Here is a 24,241-nt window from a genome sequence, read left to right on the forward strand (position 1 = left end):
TAATACTATTTAGTAATATTCTAAAACATCTCATCACAAGTTTTCGTGCAGTATTAGGCCACTTACAAACAATATTCTTGTGTCTCATGACAACGGCTTAGGGAGGGAGGGTTTTAATAGTTGACATTCTGTTTTTTTATTTGGTTACAAATCTACATACAAAATGATATACATGATATAAGTTAACTCTCATGTAACATGTATCCGCTTCTGTGACCTGCATCTGGAAGTAGGTAGAGACAGGCCATGGTGATTACCGGTACACGTAATTACTGGATGGCATGTGCTTACAAAAATGAAATTTAATTTTAAAAAGTTTTTCATTACAGTGCTTTAGAATTAGGAAATGTAGTTCATGAGAAACAAGAAATTAATTTTAGCAATAGTTATCTTGGTTTGTGTTTCAGGGCTACTTGAACATGTTGAAGTGGGTAGTATGAACTGAAATGCTGCTACTTGAAACTGTACAGCAGCAAATGTCTGCTCCTTGCACGGAATGTCAAAGGGAAAGTGTGTGTTTTTCTTGCTAATAAGCATGCAAAGTTAGTACTCAATGTTAATCAAGATATACATGGCATGACAGATTAACTATAGTAATGTGAAAGTATCAGGTGTCCTTAACTTTTTTTTGAATAATATACATTTATTATACCATGAACATTGGCATTGTTTCATGATGAAACATTTACCGGTGTCGTTTTTGTAGGATAAAATGAATGACAGATACTGTTCAGCTTTTCTCTGTTAGTGTTATATACCCTGTACTGCCTAAAGAAATGCTTCAATAAAACTGATAGTGTCGAGGGGATAGGAGTGTACAGTATAATGAGTTACATATGTTATGGATATCAGCTGGTCTGGTAAAGGATTTAACTTTTTCTGACATCAATATTTCCCCAATCCCTTGAATCTCAAAGTGAACAGTAATGGGTTGCTATGCAGTCTATTATGCTTGGTGTGTTTAGCCAGGGGCATGGGTGGTCAAGAGGTCTAAGGTCCACAACACATGCAAAGCTGCATCCTTAACAAGACCACCCAGTGAAGATCCGGGTTAGAAGAGGTCTTCAGCAGCCCATGCTGTTGTAAGAGGCGACTAACAGGATCAGGTGGTCAGGCTTGTTGACTTAGTTGATGCATGTCATCATCTACCAATTGCATAGATCAATCTTGGATTTTCTGGACTGGACTCAATTATTTCCAGACCATCGTTATATAGCTGGAATATTGTTGAGTGCAGCGTTAAAAACAAACAAACTAACTAACTTAACAGGACCAACTGATCATGGGTTTAAACCTAATATTTTCCTTGATTATGATCTTTGGTTTCTGTGATGGGTTTCTGCGACAACTGTGTCACTCTAGGTTCCCCTCCAAACTTTAGCATGATGTAACTGAATTTCACTGGACTTGGGCTTCAGACTAGTGGATAAAGTCGCAGACTGCAATATATTCCCATTTTGTGTATCTTACTGATTTCAGCAAAATGAATGTTATTCAGTCGTGCCACAATGTTCCAATCCATGAAGCACAGCATTGTTACAGAATGTCCAATACAGTTCATGGGGCTTTAAACCAGGCTCAATCACTATCATTGTCAGACACACTACCATGATCTACTATGGAAACATATATAGGAAAACAGGTTAACATTATCATTAATCATGGTATATTTTAGCCTTAGTATATGGACCAGTATTACCTTACTGTACCACGTTGCTATACAGTTGAAAGATAAAGACAAAATCTTAACCCACTTGCTCTTCCTTGACCAGGAGTAGTTTATTAGACTTGGGATTCTGAGTAGTGGCGGAAGTTTCAGACTACATGTATTATGAAAACTTTATATTGTTTATGATTTCTTATGTTTGTGTCTAATTTGGGAGAAAATGTCTATGTGTGCACATTTATATATTTTCCTCAATTTCTGATGTGCTGTAACTTTCCATTGTGACATCTTGACATACTGCCATCACTCAACAACGAAACAATACAGTGCTTCATGGATAAGAACATTGTGGCACTTCTCACATTCAGACTGCCTCTGTGGTCTAGTGGTAGAGCGTCCGCCCGGAGAGCGGAAGGTCCGAGGTTCGATCCCCGGCTGCGTCATACCAAAAGAGGTTAAAAGATGATACTTGTTGTTACCCTGTCTGGCACTCGGCATAAAGGGGCTAAAACATGGACTGGTCGGCACGAAGTCAATATACTGTGTCTGAGTTGGGTATTCATGTTAAACTGCAGCATGGATTCTCAGTGTGCTAGCACTATAAATCGGCATCAGTCCGGATTAGTACACACGCACACACGTGCATGCACATCGCTATATAAGTGCAATAATCTTGGTCGTGACGTTAAACCCCATTTCACCTCACCTCACTACTCACATTATTCACTTTGCTGAAATCAGTAAGATACATAAATGGGAGTTGCAGTCCGTGACTTTATCATCTAGTCTGAAGCCCAAGTCTAGTGAAATTTGGTCTCGTATGCTAATAATATTCCCCAAATGACGCTTAAATCAGCTCAAGAGGATGCCAATAGCCAAGTTCGGGCTAGTACTAGTAGTAGCCTCAAAAGTGTTTGGCACAGACTGGAACTGATTAATTAGTTTGATGAATTGACTTGTAATCCATGATTCTTAGCTGAATTGCTTCGTATCAATAGATTGATTAAAATTATGTCGTTAGAACACTTCCCATACCAAACACAACAGGTTGAGCTGCTTAGTGACATCAAAACATACCAGCAGATAACCTTAACTATAAGTGTGGCATGAAACTCTCTAACATTCATGAGGATGAACTGGGGTTTTGATTGAATTGAAAGTTTGTGTACCAATGTAGACAGGCTCCCCGCTTCCCTCCTCAAATATCAAATGGTCGGCACAATTCCTGCAATACTTATTCATGATATACAGAATTATACACGGCAGTATTAACTATGATAAACTCTTAACAATAATAAACAGTTATGGATTTTAAAACAAATAAAAATATGATTGCTATGTGATCATGACCATGTACATGCTTGATCCATGTTGTATTGAACCCAATAATCAGACCAACACTTGCTATCAACATGATCATCTTGAAGCAATTGATGGAGCACAGCATTTCTCAACTATGATTGTAATCGTTACAAAGATGATACTGTTGAATATAACTTTAAGTTGGTTGGTTGTTGTTTAACGCCGCACTCAGCAATATTCCAGCTATATGACGGCGGTCTGTAAATAATCAAGTCTGGACCAGACATTCCAATGATTGACATCATGGGCATCGATCCACTGAAATTGGGATACGATGACATGCATCAACCAAGTCAGCTAGCCTGACCACCCGATCCCGTTAGTCGCCTTGTCTGGTCTTGGATTGTCTGGTCCAGACTTGATTATTTACAGACCGCCGTCATATAGCCGAAATATTGCTTAGTGTGGCATTAAACAACAAACGAACAAATGCTAGTCACATAACAGTGTTCAGATTTAAGAGGGTTCCTTGGGAATGATCCTATAATACTTGAATCTAGGGACCCCTAAATCTATAACATTTACCATCAGAGTTATGATAAGAACCCGTTGACTGTCATTCTAAATTCTAAACACAACATAATATGTTTAAAAACCATTGTACCATGTACAAAACAAATTTCTTGGTACATCACGGCACATTGTTCTTTACTTCTGAAGTTTCAAGAATATTCTTGCATATTAATATCACAAGTACCTTCATTTATCCTGTTGTGCACTAGAGGATCTTACATGACTTTGAGAAACTTTACGGTTCCTCTTTTTTCTGAAAAGCTCTCTCAATGCTTTCTTATACCTCCGGTCTGTGAACATATAGATATAAGGGTTTACCAGAGAATGACTGAAGTAAAACACGGAAAGATAATCCTCGTACACCCACGGCGCGATACAGCTGCACCCAACGTCCACAATGGAAGCAAACCAGTAGGGGGCAAACATGATGATAAAAAACAAAACGACGATCATCACAGTTCCAAAAGCTCGACAACTGGCCCTCTGAAATTTCCTTTTTATAGACCGATTTCCCTCTCTGCGGCTTTTGCCTGATGTTTGTGTATTGGGTGTGGAACTGGTAGTCCAGATGGAGGTTCGAGGCAGGCTGGTTGTATTGGTGTCAGTGTTCCGCCGAGACGAGTTACCGCCGAAGAGAACAGACTGGGAGTCGGACTGTTGCACACTTTCGTGATTGGCAGCGATGCGGCAAATATGTTTCCTGGCCACACACAGAATTTTAAGACTTGTGAAGAGGAGGATACAGAAGGGGATGATGAAAGTTACTACTGCACTGAGGACTGCGTACATGTCTGTCATGACGAAGTTACATGTGTCCAGTCCGTTGTAGATTGTTTCATTTGGGTGTGGGTTCCGAGCAAAGTCTCCAAATACGGACACTGCGGAGAAGGTGATCCAGATGACCCACACTGCGATCATGGATCCAAGTGCGACACATGGTGCTGAGATACTGTGGTAAAGGAAGGGCTTAGTGATGTACAGGTATTTGTCTATAGATACAAGCACAGTGGAATAACTTGCAATTGCACTGAAGGCCAAATCAGCACAGATTGTGATGTTGCAGAAGTCGATACTAAAAGGCCAGATTCCGTAAAGTTCCCATATTGTGTTGATTGGAACGACAGTGAGTGAATTAAACAGATCCACAATAGCAAGATTCAGCACCAGCCAGTAGTAAGTCCTGCTTCTCAGATTGGGTGTCTTTGCTATTGTTACAATTGAAATGGAATTTCCAATAAGCATGAAGATGTTGAGAAGGAACATGACAATCACAAACACAATTTTCCCTGGTGTTAAGTCCAAATCTGTCCCGTCATGTCGGACATTAGTGTTGTCGGACTCCAGGTGGGAGAGATCAAGAAGCATGGCTGTTGTGTTGTTACTGCTGGCATTCTGTACCCACACTGGCGAGGTGGTTGGGGCCGGAGTGGGGTCTGGGACTCTCCAGATCCCAATGTTTTCCCCGCCATGTGATATAGTAGACTCTTCAGACGCAGTTGATGACGACATCCCCACGTAGACTCCGGTTTGCCCGCAGACAGATATATTGAAGCAGTAAACCTGGAACAATTAGCCGGTCTGAAACATAGAAGGAAAATACAAGATTTATTGTTTCCTGATGCTATTTCAGTAGGTAGAGTTGTGTGATTTGTTTCTCTGCTGATTGTTGTGAAGAGTCTATAAACACAGAGCCAGTGATACTAAGAAGGTCTGGTTCAGAAGTTGAGAAGATTTACAATGTTGAAATGCTGTGATCTGTTTTCAACCTACCAATGATTTGTACTCGGTTTGGTACACATTTTAGGAAGATTTACTGTTTCTGTTGATAGTACAAGCACCTAGGAGTGGTGATTTTATCAGAGGCTAATTTTGACCTATATGACTCCAGATAAGCTTTGGTTAAACAGGTTTATTGGCATGCTTATTGGTGTCAATTAACTTGTCCTTGAAACATTAAAATGGTGACACTTATTTTTCTTCAAATATTTATGCTAAGTTGTTCATTGAGAACTTTATGCACTTGTACAATAATCATATAAAAAATGATAATATACTGTGATGTTTTAGACAATATTTTCATATATTTTGTTTTCGAGTGAGTGAGGTGAATTTATTGTCGCTTTTATTAGTTTGAACAGTATTAGTGTCATATCACAGCGTGTCAGCTTGATGTAGGAGAAAAGCCCGAAGTGGTGCAGGTCTCAGACGTTTACCATTTTGGTGAAACTCACAAGCACGTGTATGGTGCTGACAAACCTAGAAACATAATTGGGCGAACCGTGATTCAAAGCAGTATTTACAAACGATTTGAATAAAATAATAAATGGATATTTGTAATGCACTATAGGCCATCCGTTGATCCATTCTCAAAGTACTAACATCATTATTATCCCAGTCAATGGATCAGTGTGCACTTGACATCCTTTCTCAGCTCCCTAGGGAGGATACAGCTCAAGCTGTCTGTGAGGCACTGAATGTTAACAGTCACATCTCACCGTACCTAGTTCCCATGGGTGAACAGAGGCATATTTCGAAAAAATGTCATTTGTTTTTTAACTAGTGATGGGACGATACTCTGATGCATCGGTGGATCAGATTTTTTACTTCTCGATACAAGTATCGATTACAGTCGCACTCTAAGTAAAAAATATCGACTCTGACCTTAAATGTTTGCTTTCATTTTAATAACTGATTCACTAAACACTAATCAGTAGTGCAAATTAATAGTAAAAACATAAATATTTTCATTTCTTGTGACATACTTGACACTGCCAAATGTAAATCATCAGTGTGCCAGGTAATAATTTGGGCATCCTGTCTATAAAAAAGATGGCTTACACACCACAGATAAGAGTACACGTAAGTATTGTGATACATATCAGATCGTGAGTAAGGTATCGTGATAAGTATCGGATCTCACAGTTGGTGTATTGTCCCAGCCCTACTATTAAAGGAGACGCTATATGTGCTACAGTGTGGGGCAGGACTGATGCCCAAGAAACTCAGGAGCCAAGATGCCGAAACACGCTCACCCATCCAAAGACGCTCAGCGTCCAACCTTACTTGACTTCACCTGATTGGTGACCTTCGTCTGAGCAGAGGACTACATGCCACCACTCACTAGATGCACGCTTGTTTGTTCACCACAAAAACTGTGCATACAATAAGTTCAACTGAAAAACAGTTGGTTAAATAACAAACAAGCTGAACTAATACAGCAACTATTCACGTAACATTTTGAGGAACCAAAAAACCTTGAACATGTTGAAATGTCTATTTTATTTTACTCTTTTGTCCTTCAGACCTGGATATATGTTTCAAAGTAAGAAGCCTTATACTGAGAGTTATGATTATATCATATGATTATTGATATTAACCGCATCATTTCTCATTTTTGCTACATTGGGCCTTATGAAGTTTCTGATTTGTGTTTCAGATTCTGTAGATGAAAAGCATCGGAAATGAAAATCCATGATTAACAATGGCAGAAGAGGAAGAATTTGTTGTAAGTTTTGAAGTTCAATCACATGCATGATGTCTGTCATCATTCCTTAATCATTATATTAGTGGAACTTCTGTACTGCTACTTACGACCCGTGAAGATCCGGGGTAGAATGGGTCTGTAGCAGCCCATGCTTGCTGTAAAAGGCGACTATGCTTGTCGTAAGAGGCGACTAACGGGATCAGGGGGTCAGACATGTGATAGACATTAATTCTAAGCATAACTGCATTTTATTTTCTCTTGAGCATTTGAACAAATTCCATCTTTGTCTCTCTCTTTTTCCTCCGGCACCCAGACATTTCAAAAACACATTTCCCGTAAAACACTAAAATGTAGTCCTGTTTTAAGCATGTTAAGGCCATTATTCACATGTTTTTTGTAAAGAATGAAATTTGTTATATGTGTAGTAGTGTCTCAACTATATGTTGTATGTTTTGTGTTTTGTTTTTTTATGCGATATTTTAAACTTCGACCTTGATTTGACCTCTGCACTTTTACTGTGTTCTCAAAATGAGCTCTTGGCTTTATAAACATCATCTCTTCAGGAACCACTGGACCACACTTCAGATGCTTATTCCTATCGATGTTCACATCAAAATGTAATCAAGAGGCTCAAATCAGATTTTCAATATGGCCGCCACAACAGCCATATTGAAAATTCTATTTATGTCAATCATTAAGCCATGTGTAATGCAGTTTGATATGTGTGTAGTTAGTAGGACACAAAAGTTCACTTTTTGTAGATATTTTAAATTCTTGATTTGGCAATTGCACTTGAACCATGCTCCTAAATTCTCTTAAAATGCATTTCCTAGCACTGTAAACATCTTTTCATTGGAAATTAACAGACTGAGGAAGCTGAACTTATTTATGTATGTTTCTTCTTTTAACATGTTTGATGACATATTTTCTTAAAATGTGTAGAATTTAGTGTGAGTGTTTAAGTTATTCAGGAAATATTTGAATATCAATGAAGACAGCAGCTTAAGTCAGGCTATATTTGTTAATATTTTTAACTGTTGACTCCACATCCAAATGAGCTACTGTGCCAGGGTACTCATCTTGTTAAGTCATTGCAAGATACCTGCAGACAGTAGTACAGTGATAAAGCAAACCCAGGAAACAAATCCATACAAAGAATGTTTTTCTTCTAATAGTACTTGGTTTGACAATGATGTGATGTTTCTTCAGATTTTGTACACAGCACAGAAGACGAAGAAAGCTAAAACCTGGCATGATGGGATGCTGAAAGTCTTTTCTGCAGCTTCCAAGGTAAGAGGTGAGGTGAGGTGACTTGGGGTTTAACGTCACGTCCAAGATTATAGCGACGTGCATGCACTTGTCTGTGTGTGGCTGCTTGTACTAGTCCGGACTGATGCCAACTTATAGTGCTAACACACTGAGATGCCATGCCGCAGTTTAACATGAATACCCCACTCAGACACAGTATACTGACTCCAAGCCGACCAGTCCTTGTTTTAGAACTTTAATGTCGAGCGCCAGACAAGGTAACAATAAGTACCATCTTTTAACGTCTTTTGGTATGATGCGGCCAGGGATCGAAACCGGGACCTTCCGCTCTCCAGGCGGATGCTCTACAACTAGACCACAGAGGTGGCCCATGGTCTCCAGGGTAAGAGGCATCAATGAATCAAGGAGTTTGATATATAACTCGATCTTCCATGGATTTATCAGGACCTGCCCTAAGGTCGATTTTCCGTCCCAAGTATGCAGCCAATGTGAGTAAAATGTCCCAAATGGGAAATAGACGTTTTCCAATTTAACTCAATGAAGTTATAACTAACGTGAAGGCTTGGTCAACGTGACTTTTTAAAAATAAAGGTATCAATAAAGAGGAGGAGGCTTTAGGGCTTAACTTTTCATTATTGTATTGAATGAAGTGTTTTGCTAATATACATTCCAAAATTATGAAAATAAGAACTTTAATAAAGTCAACAACAAAAAAATTCTTTCAATTTTGCCTGCCTCAGTTTGGAACCCTAGATAAATCCTTGCCTTTTTTATGTCTTTAATAGTTTTGGGGAGAGGTGGGTGGCAAGACATTTTTGTCACTTGGACAATTTTTTAAATGATCCCAATTTAGTCTGGTATTCTCATTATTTCCATTAACAGTTGCCAGTGTTTTAACTGATGGCATGGTGCATTCATTGTCTTTCATCCAGCTGAATAAAAGGGTGAACCTGAAATGTTAGGGGGATGTCTAGCACTAAACTAGGAATGGTATTGTTAATAACATCAACATATATGTTTTAGCTTTTTCATTATTATGCAATTCCAACTTCAGTACTCAATAAATGTATCATCATGTTAATCCCCCAACACACTAAATGTTTTAGATAAGCTTTACTTATCATGTCATGTACCTAGACATTCAGTTTTGACTTTTCCCCAAAGAATCAGATTACTGTTGGCATGGTAACCCCAGAAAATAGCAGGGTGTTTCACTGTTTGGTTGATATCAAGCATGTTTTGATTATTTGAACATAAGTATTTGCCACAACCTGATTTCCTTGGGATATGTTGATAAACAACACAAACATATGGTAAAAGAACTCATCTTTGGTCATGCATATGTTTAGATTTTGTTTTTGAAGTTTGAAACTTCAACCTCTTTCCTTACATACTTGATCATGTCAGAAGCCAAAACGTGCATGTGTAGGAACTACTAAAGGCTGGTTGTCAGTCATCGGAACAGGAGAACTTTTATACCAATATTTCAAAGTTTTTCATAAATTTAAAATTATATATTTGCGTTGGACCAAAGAGGACCCTTATCCCACCACATCAATTAACTTGTTGTGCATGGTTTAAATAAGCATGATAAGCACCCTTTTTGGCAATTTCTCTATTTCTTTATAACCAGTGAATACGGTAGTTGGATTACATGCTCTGAAGTCAACACCTAAAACCTCTAGGGGTCCTTGATTCTAAACAACTAATTGGAATCATATTTAAATGATGAAACTAGTATTAAACCACAATTTAAAGCGGTTTTTAGAATTGATAATGAAAGCTTGGGAGCAATAGGAAGTAACATATGCTTCCTAGATGTGCGTTTGTGAAGAATTGAAGGATACATGCAACATCATCAGTGCTTCCCTGAGTCTACAACAGAAATGTTTGTAACTGGTAGAAAACAATCAGCCAGAGTGACAAAAGAATGACAATAAACTGTGATAGACTCAGCCTTTATCTTACCTTTAACAGGATCAGTACAGCTTACCTATGATCATCACTCATTTACATCCATTCTTCCAGGCAGGTTTGGAGGGTGTCAACACTTTGTAATGCCACAGGAAATATTTACAGGCACTTGAAGTATCCCCATTTGGTGATCATGTGCTGTAAATTTGAGGCCTGTTTCTCTTTTCAGTGTCCCGGGTTACTTGTCTGGGCTGGGGCTGTGTGTTCGAATTGTAAATAAAATGTCACATGATCATTCATAAAATACTGGTGCTCTCCGTATTTCAGTGAAGTGATTTATGATGATCGCAATCAGTTTGTAGCATGTAGGAGAACCTGAAGGGGCCCAATCCAAGAGAAACCTTTATTGCAATACTTTTTTAAAACTCAGTGTACTATATGCAGCACAATGACTTCTATAGACCCGCTTTCCGCCCGATACAATGTTGTAATGTTTTTTCCTATATTGTTATTGTCATTCAATGATCCAGTGTCTGTTCCCCATTTTCAGTCAGTGTCCAGATTTTGATACTTTGAAGTTGTATTCATCAGTAACTGATAGATTAGCATCAATCATCAAATGTGCAGGGATGAGAATCTTCTGCGGATCCGCGAATTTTAGTGACCACAAATTTGTTAAAATCTGATGGCTTCCCAATAAACACCCCCAAATTATGGACAACACTCCTTTGCAAAGGGGTTTCCGCTGAATAGGAAAATTTCCATTCTAATCCCTGAATGTGAGGAAGAAGAGGAACAAGAGTGCTGATTGACTGGCATGTGTAGAACCTGTGCAGGGGATGACAGTTTGCCCAAGATGGTTGGTTGGTTGGTTTGTTGCTTAACGCCGCACTCAGCAATATTCCAGCTATATGACGGCGGGCTGTAAATAATTGAGTCTGGGCCAGACAATCCAGTGATTGATATCATGAGCATCGATCCACGCAATTGGGATCGATGACATGTATCAACCAAGTCAGCGAGCCTGACCACCCCATCCCGTTAGTCGCCTTTTATGACAAGCATAGTCGCCTTTTACGGCAAGCATGGGTTGCTGAAGACCTATTCTACCCCGGGTCTTCACGGGTTCAGATACAATAAAGGGATTACTCGACAAACATTAACAATGGTTAAGGGGAAAAGGAAGCTGGCAGAATGTGACAGACTTCTACTGAATCAATGCTGTTCTGATACATATTTATCAACCTTATTATCTAATAAATGTGATATCCATTTCGCCCATTCATATGCAGTAAAGTGTCCAAAAGTTTTCCATTTAACATGTTCAATAAAGTTTAACAACTAATAGGATTGCAGCACACACTCCCATTCAGTTTATGTTGTTATAGAAGAATATTTTCAAAATGCCTCCTACAAATATCTTGTAAAACAATCTCTTGAAATATAAGTAGCTACCACCAGTACATACCAAAGCATTTGTTTAGTTGTTAGTGTGTTGTTGTTGTTTTTTATCTCAATACCGGTATTTATTGTTGAAGTAAATCTCTTGTACAAATCTCCTTGTAGTAGTTGGGTACAGAAAGGTTAGTGATTTGTTTATAATCCACTTGTGATTAGGACATAGTTTATGTCAGACCCAGTCCTGTTTAGTTCAATAGTGTCACTAGGATTTGTTTGTTTGTTTGTTGTTTAACGCCGCACTCAGCATTATTCTAGCTGTATGACGTCAGTCTGTAAATAATCGAGTCTGGACCAGACAGTCCAGTGGTTGAGATCATGAGTGTCGATCCATGCAATTAGAAAATGATGACATGCATCAATCAAGTCAGCAAGCCTGACCACCCGATCCCACAAGTCACCTCTTACGACAAGCATAGTCGCCTTTTATGGCAAGAATGGGTTTCTGAAGGCCTATTCTACCCCGGATCTGTCAGTTATGAACAGGAAGACACCTTGGGATGAGTGCACCTCATCTTCAGTACAAACAGTTGGTTGGTTGGTTTGTTGTTTAACGCCGCACTCAGCAATATTCCAGCTATATGATGGCGGTCTGTAAATAATCGAGTCTTGACCAGACAATCCAGTGATTAATATCATGAGCAGCAATCCACGAAATTGGGATCGATGACATGCATCAACCAAGTCAGCGAGCCTGACCACCCGATCCCGTTAGTCACCTTTTACAACAAGCATAGTCACCTTTTACGGCAAGCATGGGTTGCTGAAGACCACTACAAACAGACAAGTGAGAGAAAACAAATACTCCTTCCAGAATGTCACAAATCTGGAGGAGACATGCTGACAAGCGATGTATGAGGGCCACAAATTGAGAAATAATATATTTTCATATTGTAATAAATCAATACTTGGGGAAAAAATATATATTTCACAACATATATTTGTCTTTGCGTTTCGCAATATTCCAGTTGCTGTTTGAATGGCATATATGAAACTCATACTGGGGATGTCAGTTAGGCCCCACTTTAACTGAGAGGTCCATCCTCTTTTGTCACATTGACAGCTGAGCTGAGCTGAGCTGAGCTGAGTGAGTGATAACAGGACTGGGTAACCATGGAAACACCCGAAATGGTCTTCACACATTGTACTGATGTGGGAAATCGAACCTGGGTCTGCAGCATGATGGGCTGACACTTTAACCATGAGGCTATCCAACTTCCCTAAGTCTAACGAACTAAGAAGTGTATGAAAGTCTCGAGTTGCAATAGGGGCGGTCGGGTAGCCTAGTGGTTCAAGCGTTCGCTCGTCACGCCGAAGACCTGGGTTCGATTCCTGACATGGGTACAATGTGTGAAGCCCATTTCTGGTGTCCCCTGCCGTGATATGGCTGGAATATTGCTTAAAGCGGCGTAAAACCATACTCACTCACTCCAGTTGCAATAGATACGTTGATAAAATAAGCCATCCCAAAGGGTGTCTAATGTGTCTTTGGGTAATAAAGTCTTCCTACATTCTGTACTTCATTGTTTCATGGCAACTTTAATAAAACAATTCCAGATGCTCAGGTTTTCTATAATAAAAAATATTGTCAGTAACGATGATTAGCAAAATGTTTGATAAACCAAAATGTCAAGTTCAACATTACCATGTCAATAATGGTGCCATGACAATGTCTGATTATTACAACAAGCTAAATTTGATATTTATGACGTAAGAGGAGATTGTGAAATATGAAACCAGTTCAATCCAGTTGACAATCCTCTTCAATTGCGATCTAGGTCAGGGGAAATTGACAAGTTTATGATGGTCTTTGCCTCTGTAACAAACTATGAAGTCGTATGTACCTGCTGCCTCACCTCCCAGAGTCTACTGAGTGGTATTAAACACAACTCCTAACCTCTTTAACATTGGTATATGATGTACAACATCACAACATGAGGGGCAAGTCAACAAAGTTCATGTCCTTGATGTGATCGCACATGAGTTGTACAACATGGAGGGACGTAGTCAGCAAATTTAATGTTTTAGGGTCGTGAACAGGAAGTCTTATTCATTTTTGGCTGTTGTTATTTAAACTTATATTAAAGGGAGTTATTTCGTCTTTTTTTTCGGAACCAATATCTCAATATTAATGAGGTGAGGTGAGGTGAAATGGGGTTTAACGTTGCGTCCAAGATTATTGCACTTTTATAGCGACGTGCATGTACATGTGTGTGTTTGTGTGGTTGCTTGTACTAGTCCGGACTGATGCCGATTTATAGTGCTAGCTCACTGAGATACCATGCCGCAGTTTAACATGAATACCCCACTCAGACACAGTATACTTGTCCTTGTTTTAGCCCCTAAATGCTGAGCGCCAGACAGGATAACAAGTACCATCTTTTAACGTCTTTGGGTGTGACGCAGTCGGGGATCGAACCCCGGACCTTCCGCTCTCCGGGCGGACACTCTACCACTAGACCACGGAGGCGGTCTTCAATATTAATGAAAGGGATAAGGGTTTATGTGTGTAAGTTAAGTTATGGCAAGGCAAGTGGGTCACAAATGAAGCCCTGTTAGGATATTTCAGTACATATGAATACTTATCAGGATAAGTGTCATAGTTTTCTTTTTATAGTCATGTTGTTGTTTTTTAAATCAGGTCATGGAGAGTAGTTGGATGGGGGACTGTGGCTCCTGAGAGTTTCTAGGGCTTCGGTCTTGCCCCACACTGAAGTATGTGTATGACATGTGTCTTCTTAGGCAAGTGACTGTTCAAAATATGCTTCCGTTCACCCAGCAGTGAATGGGTACTCAAGTAGGACGAGATGGTAATGTGACTGTAAACCTACTAGCGCCTCACAGGCAGATTGGGTTGTATATTCCCCAGGGAGTTATGATCAGTTTGACCAGTTATGATGGTGTTAACACTTTGTGCATGCTTCAATAAATGGACTGTAGCGCATTACAAAAAATCATTTATTAATAATATGATATAGTTCTTTAAATAAGTGAGGTTGTGTGCATACATTGCCCAGTTAACCAATCAGATCTGTTCCAGAGGTGATGAGGGCCTCCACTTGTCCAGTTAACCAATCAGATCTCTTCCAGAGGTGACGTCTGCCTACACATGTTCAGTCAGCCAATCAGATCCCTTCTAGGAGAGCCTGCATTGCTAACCTTTGAGAAATGTTTCCTTCCCCAGAACAAGCAGATAAACACGTGTCATTAGAACATGTGAACCTAAGGTGGCCTTTTGTCAAGTGCAGTCTCATCATATATGGTACTATATATAGGTAGTGGTAAATCATGTATATTTGTTCGGTGACAAAAGGCAACAAACCTAAGAGGCACTCCTATGTTCCTGACCTCAAGCCATGTAGTTCGTCAGCTACTGTCACTGACAAACACTTTGAATGACTTATGATTCATAGTAAACACTATTGGGACTCTGGATTTCTGTCCTTGTCATTCTTCTATTTTTACTATTCTGCTATGACAGTGCACTTTTGCTTATGGAGTTCAAAAACCATACCACTGTGGAAACAGCTCACCTGAACACTTCCTGGACGCTGGAAGTAAGTCACCTTCAGAGTTAGCTTCCCTTGATCTTTCTTTTACTTCTGTTAACTCTCAAACCAATGAATATTTTATCATGAAACTAGACATGTGCAATGACCACATGCTCAACTATTACCTTTTTTATATTTTTCAATTATTTTAAAAAAAAACTTCTTGTGTTTTCATGGAACAGTATGGAAATTCTGAAGAGTCTTTCTTGAAAGCATAAAGCTACTAATTGTTCATTATGGGTACATCTACTTGCACAATACAATCTTTCATCCAAACAGCTGTTAAAAGTTCAGTACTCTTATCTGCCTTTAAGAGTTGACATGGCATCAACTGAAAGGCTTCTTCATTAATGCTTTAATCCGAATCTTTACAAGGGTTTACAAATACATATTTGAAATAGTAACAACTTTAACTAATGTATAAGAAAATAAGGAGGGGGGATCTGTTTTTGTGAATAAAAACTCATTCTAGTTATATATGTACACTTAGTATTGCTAACATCAATGTAAAATTCAGACTGCTAACCCACTTTCTTGGGGTGTCAGTTTCATAGTCTTGAATCGCCTATTGCTTCCTCAAGACAGGTGGTTACAGATTTAGCTGCTGATGTCTCAAACCCTATCTAGAGACATTTCGCAGTCCTGTTGGGTTTCCTCAAGGCTGCTCAGGACGTTACCAGATGTGGTCTACTTCAACTTTGTTTGGCTAATCTTTAAATAACACAGACGTTACATTGTTTTGTATGGTAGCGACAGCTCATTGCATTTTCACTTGTTTCTTTTATGATAATAAATGGGTCTTGTTTGCGGTCTGCTAAAGACAAAATGTTTTCAATCTCAGAAAGCATTGATCCAGTTGGTGACTGATTTTCTACTTTCCCTTATTGAATCGAATTGCTTCTGATGTGGCAGACATCAATACTTATGTTCCTTATCTCACGAAAGGAGCATGATTCTGGAAATTTCTGCTTTTATCAAGGGTTTCCAACAGGAAGGCCAGTGTTGGAAGTTCTACTCCCCCAAATGGGATCTGAGTGTGGTGAAATGGTGAACCTCTGCAGTCTAGTTGGTTATAATGTTGACAGTGGCAAAGGCTGCTCGGCTGGTCAGATCGACTCGCTTCACATCACACAAGTCACCTTTGCACACAAAATTGCCCAGCTGCATTCAGATCTAATGTGTGATTTTGTTTTAAAAACCAGCTGCCAGGTCAGCTTGGCATTCAGTTTTACGGTTTCCTCTTTAGCCACAATCCAGGGATCTATCACTGAGACCTAAGTGATCAAAGGATTCCTGACAGCAAAATCCTGTACTGATGCAGCACCTCTTCAACCCACAACCTCGGCAATAATGTCATCATTCCCAGTTGGCTGTTCAGGGGTTCGTTCCACAAAGCGATCGTAGTGCTAAGGTGATCGTAACTCCCATACTTTAACATAGACTTATGACTGTCGTAGCGCTACGATCACTTTGTGGAATGGGGCCCTGGTTTCTGCATGCATTTGAAGAAAAGGCAGGATTCAAATGGATACAGATGCTAACTTTTCCTTCGAGGGAAGATGAGTTCTGTTACATTGACTGGCCTAGGCACATTCAGAAACACTTGCCTCACGATGTACGCTCTCCCTATGGCACCTCGTGTCTATCGTAAGACCAGGGAGTTGTCGATACAGACTAATGAAACACCCTGCAACATGAAATGTCTTGTCATGCGTTCGGATCTGGTCTCCCGGGGTAGTGTGTGACTGTGTCCAGCCCCATCACTGGGCTGTGGGATAATTGCATCCTGTCCTGCTATGACAGGGGTAAGGCCCACCATGCTTCCCCTAATGCTGAATGATTTAAGCAAGGGAAAGTTTGGGGCAGCTAACTCCATTGGTGACATAACTCCTGGGTGCTTTCCCCCCGTCTGCTTTCACTCCAGTATGGATATCAAAGATAAGCAAATCATAGCAGGTAGTATATAATATGTGGAATACTCAGATTCCTGTGGCAGGAATCCATGGCAGGACATGATTCCTATGATTCCTATGGCAAGGACAGTGTCCTCATATTTAAGACAAGGAAACCAAATGAAAGATCAAAAAATGATTATCTCACCTGCATCTCACATATAAAACTGTTAAGTATGAAAAATTTAGTTTGTTATTTCAACACCTAAAATTTGTCAATAAAAACACTTTTGTTGAATTTTTTGCATTGTTATTTAGTCTGATTAACATGTCAGTCCTCCATTTTGACTCTAATGTGTGCTTGACGGGATTGGGTGGTCAGATTTGGTTGATGCTTGTCATCGTATCCCAATTGCATGGATCAATGTTCATGATTTCAATCACTGGACTTTCTGGTCCAGACCCCCATTATATAGCTGGAATATTGCTGAGTATGGCGTTAAACAACAAACAAACCAAAGCATGTTGTTACATATTGCTGGTCTCCTTAACTAGTTAACTTGACCTTGAGAGCTGAGATCAAGAACTGACAGTGAAGACACTTACGTTGAATTTTTATATATAACATTCATCATTATTAGAATAATTTAGATGTGTTGACCGACTTGTCAGTACAGGAGTGAGTGAGTATGGTTTTACGACGCTTTTAGCAATATTCCAGCAATATCACGGCGGGGGACACCAGAAATGGGATTCACACATTGTACCCATGTCGGGAATCAAACCCGGGTCCTCGGCGTGACGAGCCAACGCTTTAACCACTAGGCTACCCAACCACCCCTGTCAGTATAAGATTACATTGTATTAAATAAATGATGTTGATTTAGAAACTTGATAGTTGGTCCAAGATTTTGCAAAGTTGTTTCTATTTTTATCATTGGTAATGAGCACCATAAAAGTGACTATCCATCTCCCAACAGGCAGTGTTGTATGATGACAAGAAGACTCGTCTGGACACATTGTTTGTGAAGGCAGCAGACGTGCTCCCAGGGGAACAGATTGAGAGTGACAGATACCTCATCCTCATTGAGGAGAAGAGATCCCAGACCTCTTCCTCCCATGTCCCGTCAGCGACCTCCTTGTCATGTGTGGGTCGACCTCTCAGTGGCAGCAGGGTCCCGACTGCACCAAGAGGGGGACTCAGAAGGGGGAATAGAAAGGTATGTGGTGTGATGAATGAATGAATGAATGAATGAATGAATGGATCGATGGATGGATCGATGGATGAATGAATGATGTTTTATGCTGTATCAGTAGTATCACATTAACTGCATCTTGACCCAACAAACGTGGCTGATGGCATACTACACTCCTTGTGGGGTATGATGACACACAGCAATGCATGTCACACATTGTAGCTATCTGATCCCCATTCTAAACAACCATAGAGAAATAGGCATAAGGTACTAGGAACCTATTCATCCCCAGAATCAACAACATTACATGGCAACGTACCAGTGGACAGTTTTCATCTTGAATAAGAAGTGTTTCATGATACATGAAAGAAGCCTGTCCTTGTAATTGACTGTTTACTGTTAATATTGCACTTACCGTATTCGACGTAGTAAGCGCCCAGCTCTAATAAGCTTATTACCTGAAATACGGTACATGATTTCACTATGAAAAATGCACATCATGTTCTTGCTTATACCAGTTGTGCTAGTCCATGGCAAGTTACTCAATTGTAGACTGATCAGAAACATGTTTCTTTCAGGGATTTGTACCACCCAGAATTTGTAAGCAAATAGAGGATGATCCAGCATCTGCTGACTTGTCCTGCCTCAGTGCCAAGCAGGGTAGCACCACCAGACTCAGTCCCCTTCAGGGGATGACCAGCTACAGGGCCAGCATCACGAATCTCTACTCCAGGAACATTCCGGGTCAAGATCAGGCACCTGCAGGTGTCCCTGAAGCAGGCTCACTAGACAGGACAGCAGCATTTCCCAAAGAAAGGGCACTTCAAACTGGAATGGACCGACTTGGCAGCTTCAGGAACAGAGGTAGAACAGATCAGAGAAGCCCTGGGCTACCTGCAGCTACAGCTGTAGAGAGTCAGGGAACTGGTCCTGAAGACTCTGACATCTCCCCTCAGCTCTCCAGTTTCATGTCCATGCTGCATGGCAGGGGTGGCAGCAGAGAGAGAAGTCCTTCACAGCAAGACCGCAAGAGATTAAAATGTAATCCCTGGAGAACATTTGGTTCCAGATCTAATTCAGATTCTCAAGGAAGCCAGACTAGTGAAGAAAATTCTCAAGAACAATACAAACCTCGAACTATTACAACAGATTATTCAGCCTTCAAAGCTGAGAATAATAAATGTAAAGGAACTGAAATGGTTCAAACTGATGGTGATCCAAACTATCTGGGTTTAGAGACTAGCAGCTGCACTGATGATTCTGTGAATAAGAGTCATTCTAAATTCACAGCCTCCACCAAGAGATCTACCAGTCAGATAATGGCACTGTTAAAGCACAAACCTGTGTCAAGCATTTATCAAAATGTCAAATCAGACAATATGAGTTCAAACCAGTCCTTACCAAACAATAATCTCATTGTAGAAGTAGCTCAAGATTATAAGAACTCTGACTTAAGAATAGAGGAGTCTGTTGTTGGAGCTGGCATCCCAGGAAATGATGGTCTTTTTGATACACAGATGACAAGTAATAAGAACATGGTCCCTGCTTCTAAGATTAATGAATGTTCAGATGAAAATGATGATCATGATAATGAGTACGATTGTGCTGTTAACCCATTTGAGTTGTCTGATGCTACTTTTGACATTAACTTCTCTCCTTTGTCCCATGTGTCATCCAGTGATGAGGATGAGGATGAGCAGACTGATCTGGAAAAACGAGACTGTGTAGCAGGTAGTCCCCATGAAGCACCTGCTGTAAGACAGGTGGAGAGTCCTGGAATAGAACCAGATGCCAGGCAGAAAATGACAGATGACAATCTACACTGTATAGCAGGGTGTGTTACAGCAGTTAATCCGCAAGAAGCACCTGCTGAAAAACAGGTGCAGAATCCATCTGGAAAAGAACGGGATGCGAGGCAAGATCTAGCAGATGACAATCAACTCTGTATAGCAGGGTGTGCTATGTCAGAATATTCCCAAGAAGCAGTTGATCTTTCTGGAAAAGAAGAAAATGCACTGCAGGAAATGGCAGAGAACAATCAATGCTGTGTAGCAGCGACTGGTACAGCCAGCAATCCCTTACTTGCAGCTCCTGTTAAACAGGTGGAGAGTCTTTCTGGAATAGGACAAGATGCAAAGCAGGCAATGTCAGAGGACAATACACACTGCATAGCAGAGGGTGCTACAGGGGGCATTCCTAGAGAATCAGCATCCGTGGAACAGACAGAGAGGTGTTCTGGAATAGCAGAGGAAGCAGGGCACGCATTGGTTGAATCTGATGTTGCCTGTGATGAAAAGGAAGATGTGATGTTGAATTTATCCTCATGGGGTGATATAGAACCCGGGTCTGTAGACAGTGATTTACTTCAACTCAGTGAGGCAGAGTTTAGAGCAGATCGTATTCAAGGTAATAGATCCATGGAAATGCTGTCGGATACACGGGTTTCCAGGTCTACCAAGTTAGTGGATGATAACGGTGAAAGTATAGATAGTTCAGATGGACCTAAGAGTAAGGTCATGCTGAGGACAATAGAGGATTGTCCTGATGGTAGTCCAGAAACTGGCAGATCAATACCAGATTCTGAAGGACATGGGGACACTGATACACCTACAGATAAGATGGGAAATACCAACCCTTATACTGAAACTGAGAAACAAAATTGTTCTCAAATATCAGAGCATGTGTCTCCGGAGATTCACACTAGCATTAACCCCCTGAACAACCTCCTGTTAAGCCCGGACAGTTTTGACCTGAACAGCTCTCTTTCCCAGTTCTCACAATCTGGCTTCCTTGGGAGACTTAATGCTGCTTCAACAGGATCTGACAGGAATGAAAACTTGTCATCAGTTTCTCTCAAATCACCATCTTTTTCTGCTTTTGATGACAAGCTGCCAAGACAGTTTGGTTTTAACAAGGAAAGTCTACCTCTGCAAGTAAACAAGCAGTCAGTATTGAGTCATAGGCAGCTTCGAGAAACTGACGATGCACTGACTGATAACGTTTCAGGTCCACAGAATAAGTCATGTTTGAGTGTAGAAGCAAGTATGCACATCTCACGTGAATGGGAAGATCCACACAATATGTTACAGTCATCAGATGTGCAACAAGGTCAAGGAATCAGTTGTGTAGATGATGCTACAAATATTACATATGATCATACTGAACCTTGTCCAAACAGTATGCCGTCATATGAAGCTGAACAGTGCTCAGAAATCCCTGAACAGGATCACAGACAGTACAAGCAGCAGGAACTCCTACCACATTACTCTGTTGATGCATCCATTCACCGAGAGAAACAAACATTGTGTAATATCTCTAATCCTGGTTATGACAACATTGCCAACTCAAACCACTGCATCAGTAATCAGGATACTCACACACAGCAAGATTCTGTCAGTGACATGTTTTCGTCTGTGTCTAGCAAAGATGACATTGAGTACAAGTTTCCCTCCTCCAGTGAGTCTGTGATGTCTACAGTGTTTGCTGATGATGTTGATCAATCGAGACATGCCGCTGAGAGCTTGGTGGTCCAGCCTGGTGATTCGGACATGTCGTTCCCCATGCCTGATACACCAGATATACCCATGGCAGGCAGTCAGACATCACTGGACACAAAGCTTGAGTATCCTGAGAAAGTCAGTAACCATTCAGATGAAAGTCCTTTGTCTGATACCCAGATATTTCCGAGAACTTTGACAGGGACTGTGTCCTCTACACAGAGAAAGTATTTGACATCTGACAGTATCATTTCAATGCGAGGTCGGCCCCAAAATGAGAGTTCAAGGCGGGTCAGTAGTAGAGACCAGGAACTGTATGTCCTTCAGGCAGACAGAAATACACTGAAACACATCCCTGCCAGTCCCGATGGACATCTGAGGTTGAGACATGACCGTGTAATTCCCGATGGACATCTGACATTGAGACAGTTTGAGGCTGTGGATGACTCCTATGTTCAGAGGCAAGAAGGTAACTTTTGTTATTCCCTTGTTGTTTACTTTTTGTGCAATTGTTTCTAACTGAAACTAAAATTGGGGGAACGCTGTGTGTGGTACCCATTCCCAGTTACAACATTTTATGGAGTCACTCGTATAACAGTTAAGCCGAAGAACTGTTTCAGACTTTTAAAAATTAAGTTTGCATGACCACACCCTCTCTAAGACATGGATAATATCATATCGTAGAATCAGGACTTTGGGCCAGATTTGTTTATGGGATATTTCATACTTCTGCAACATTATTTGATGCAGGTCAACTTGTGAATTGATTTATTCTAAATAGGGCATCTTTTTTAGTGGTTTTGAAACAAATTCTTCTCTGGATTTGGAAAATACTCTATTCTGAATGTTCAGTCAGAGGTTTCAAATGCCAATAACCACCTCTCATAACACTGATAATCAATTACATGACATGACATGACATACAATAACTCCACATTCTCTGCCCACCAACTGTACAAGCTTAAGCACCAGTTTCTGTTTGTTAGACTTTGTAAGAGCAGAAAAAGCATCCCCCCTGCCTCCACCCAGCAGACCGTATCGGAGGCAGGGAGAAATGTGTGACCCTCATCAGAATCAGGATCTACATTGTCAGGTGAGTTGGAGAGAAAACACAGGCAAACTATAGAAGTCCATTGTTGGCTTTATTTTCTTCAAAATGCTTTATTGATCTGACCCGTGAAGATTTGGGGTAGAATAGGTCTTCAGCAACCTATGCTTGCAGTAAGAGGCGACTAACTGGATCGGGTTGTCAGGCTCACTGACTTGGTTAATGCATGTCATCGTATCCCAATTGCGAAGATTGATGCCCATGATGTCAATCACTGGATTGTCTGGTCCAGACTCAATTATTTTTGGACTGGCGTCATATAGCTGGAATATTGCTGAGTGCGGCGTTAAACCAAAAAAATAAAAAAATGCTAGAAAAATAATATATATCACATATATTATGCTTTTGATATTTACTTTATGGTTATCTTTGTATATTTGAAATTAAAGACATGTTGAGTTTATAGTTATCGTTCCTGGAAACCATGGTTGAAGCACATCATCCCACTTTATATTCGGTTTATTGTAACCTTATTCCACTGTTTCCTATAAAACTGATTTTTGAATGAAAGCCAATACTTAAGGGATTGATTGTGACTATTTGAGCAGGCTAGTCGAAAGCTTGGTGGCTACTTGGTGAAGGGGATGGTAGCAAGTGGAGTGGTGAGGAGGGACGGTCTACCAAGGACACACACACAGGACATGCCAGAGGACCCTCTTGGCCCTCCCTCTAGCACCGGTGTCCGATGCACCAGACAGTACGGGAGGCCGAGCATTGTGACGCAGATTCAACTAAAGGCTGCACTGGAGAATGTGTCCTCTGGTTGCATACAAATTGGTGGTCAGACTTCCCCAGAACTCAGTGATCTTATCAGCTCTCAGTTTCCGTTATACCAAGACAAAGATGACTCATCACCTGAGCAATTTAAGCTCAAGATGTATTCAAACGGACAGTTTCCTTTAACGAAAAGAAATGATTTTCACAAAGATGTTGTCTTAAGTCCAGTTCCTTCTTTGCATGCATTTGACCGTGTTTGTGGAGCCACATCCGATGACCACTGGTTAGTGCAAGATAGCCATTCCTCCACGTCCGCAGCAGAACCACAGCCTGAGCTGGGGACTGTGCCCAATATTATTACCCATCTCAAGTCAGAACAACTTCAAACGCTGCCCTTGGGTAAGATGTGTGTGCTCTGTTACTACCAGCATTGCATATGATTGGTTATAACGTTTTGTTGAGTTAAATGTCCTTTACATTCACTTCTGTCAATTGAATAATTTGTATCTGTAATCTTCAACCATGTTCAAATCCAGATTATGGGCAGGTTAAAGCCTCAATAAGCTAAATGCCTGGGTTGATTCTCAACATGGATACTTTGCGTGAAGCCCATT

The 24,241-nt window shown here is 40.4% G+C and overlaps 2 protein-coding genes across 2 annotated transcripts in view; one reads left to right on the plus strand and one right to left on the minus strand.

Moving 5' to 3' along the window:
* Positions 1-3,727: 3,727 nt before the first annotated feature.
* LOC124110656 (alpha-1A adrenergic receptor-like) lies at positions 3,728-5,050 on the minus strand. The gene has a single exon (XM_046469991.2). The coding sequence runs from the start codon at positions 5,048-5,050 to the stop codon at positions 3,728-3,730; it is 1,323 nt and encodes a 440-aa protein (XP_046325947.2).
* A 1,878-nt stretch (positions 5,051-6,928) lies between these two features.
* The window catches only part of LOC124110655, a 51,531-nt gene continuing 34,218 nt past the window's right edge, over positions 6,929-24,241 (plus strand). The window contains exons 1-6 of the mRNA XM_048392873.1: positions 6,929-7,046; positions 8,235-8,315; positions 18,090-18,329; positions 18,884-22,271; positions 22,789-22,895; positions 23,459-24,026. Coding sequence (XP_048248830.1) covers positions 7,023-7,046; positions 8,235-8,315; positions 18,090-18,329; positions 18,884-22,271; positions 22,789-22,895; positions 23,459-24,026 — 4,408 coding nt within the window. The 5' untranslated portion in view covers positions 6,929-7,022. The remainder of the gene's footprint in view (positions 7,047-8,234; positions 8,316-18,089; positions 18,330-18,883; positions 22,272-22,788; positions 22,896-23,458; positions 24,027-24,241) is intronic.

Source organism: Haliotis rufescens, unplaced genomic scaffold (genome assembly GCF_023055435.1).
Source record: "Haliotis rufescens isolate VD_foot unplaced genomic scaffold, xgHalRufe1.0.p SCAF_11, whole genome shotgun sequence".
Classification (NCBI taxonomy): domain Eukaryota; kingdom Metazoa; phylum Mollusca; class Gastropoda; order Lepetellida; family Haliotidae; genus Haliotis; species Haliotis rufescens.

What these genes read in the sequence shown, in the direction of transcription:
- LOC124110656 (XM_046469991.2), bottom strand. Translation starts at nt 5,050, where the DNA reads ATGTCGTCATCAACTGCGTCTGAAGAGTCTACTATATCACATGGCGGG.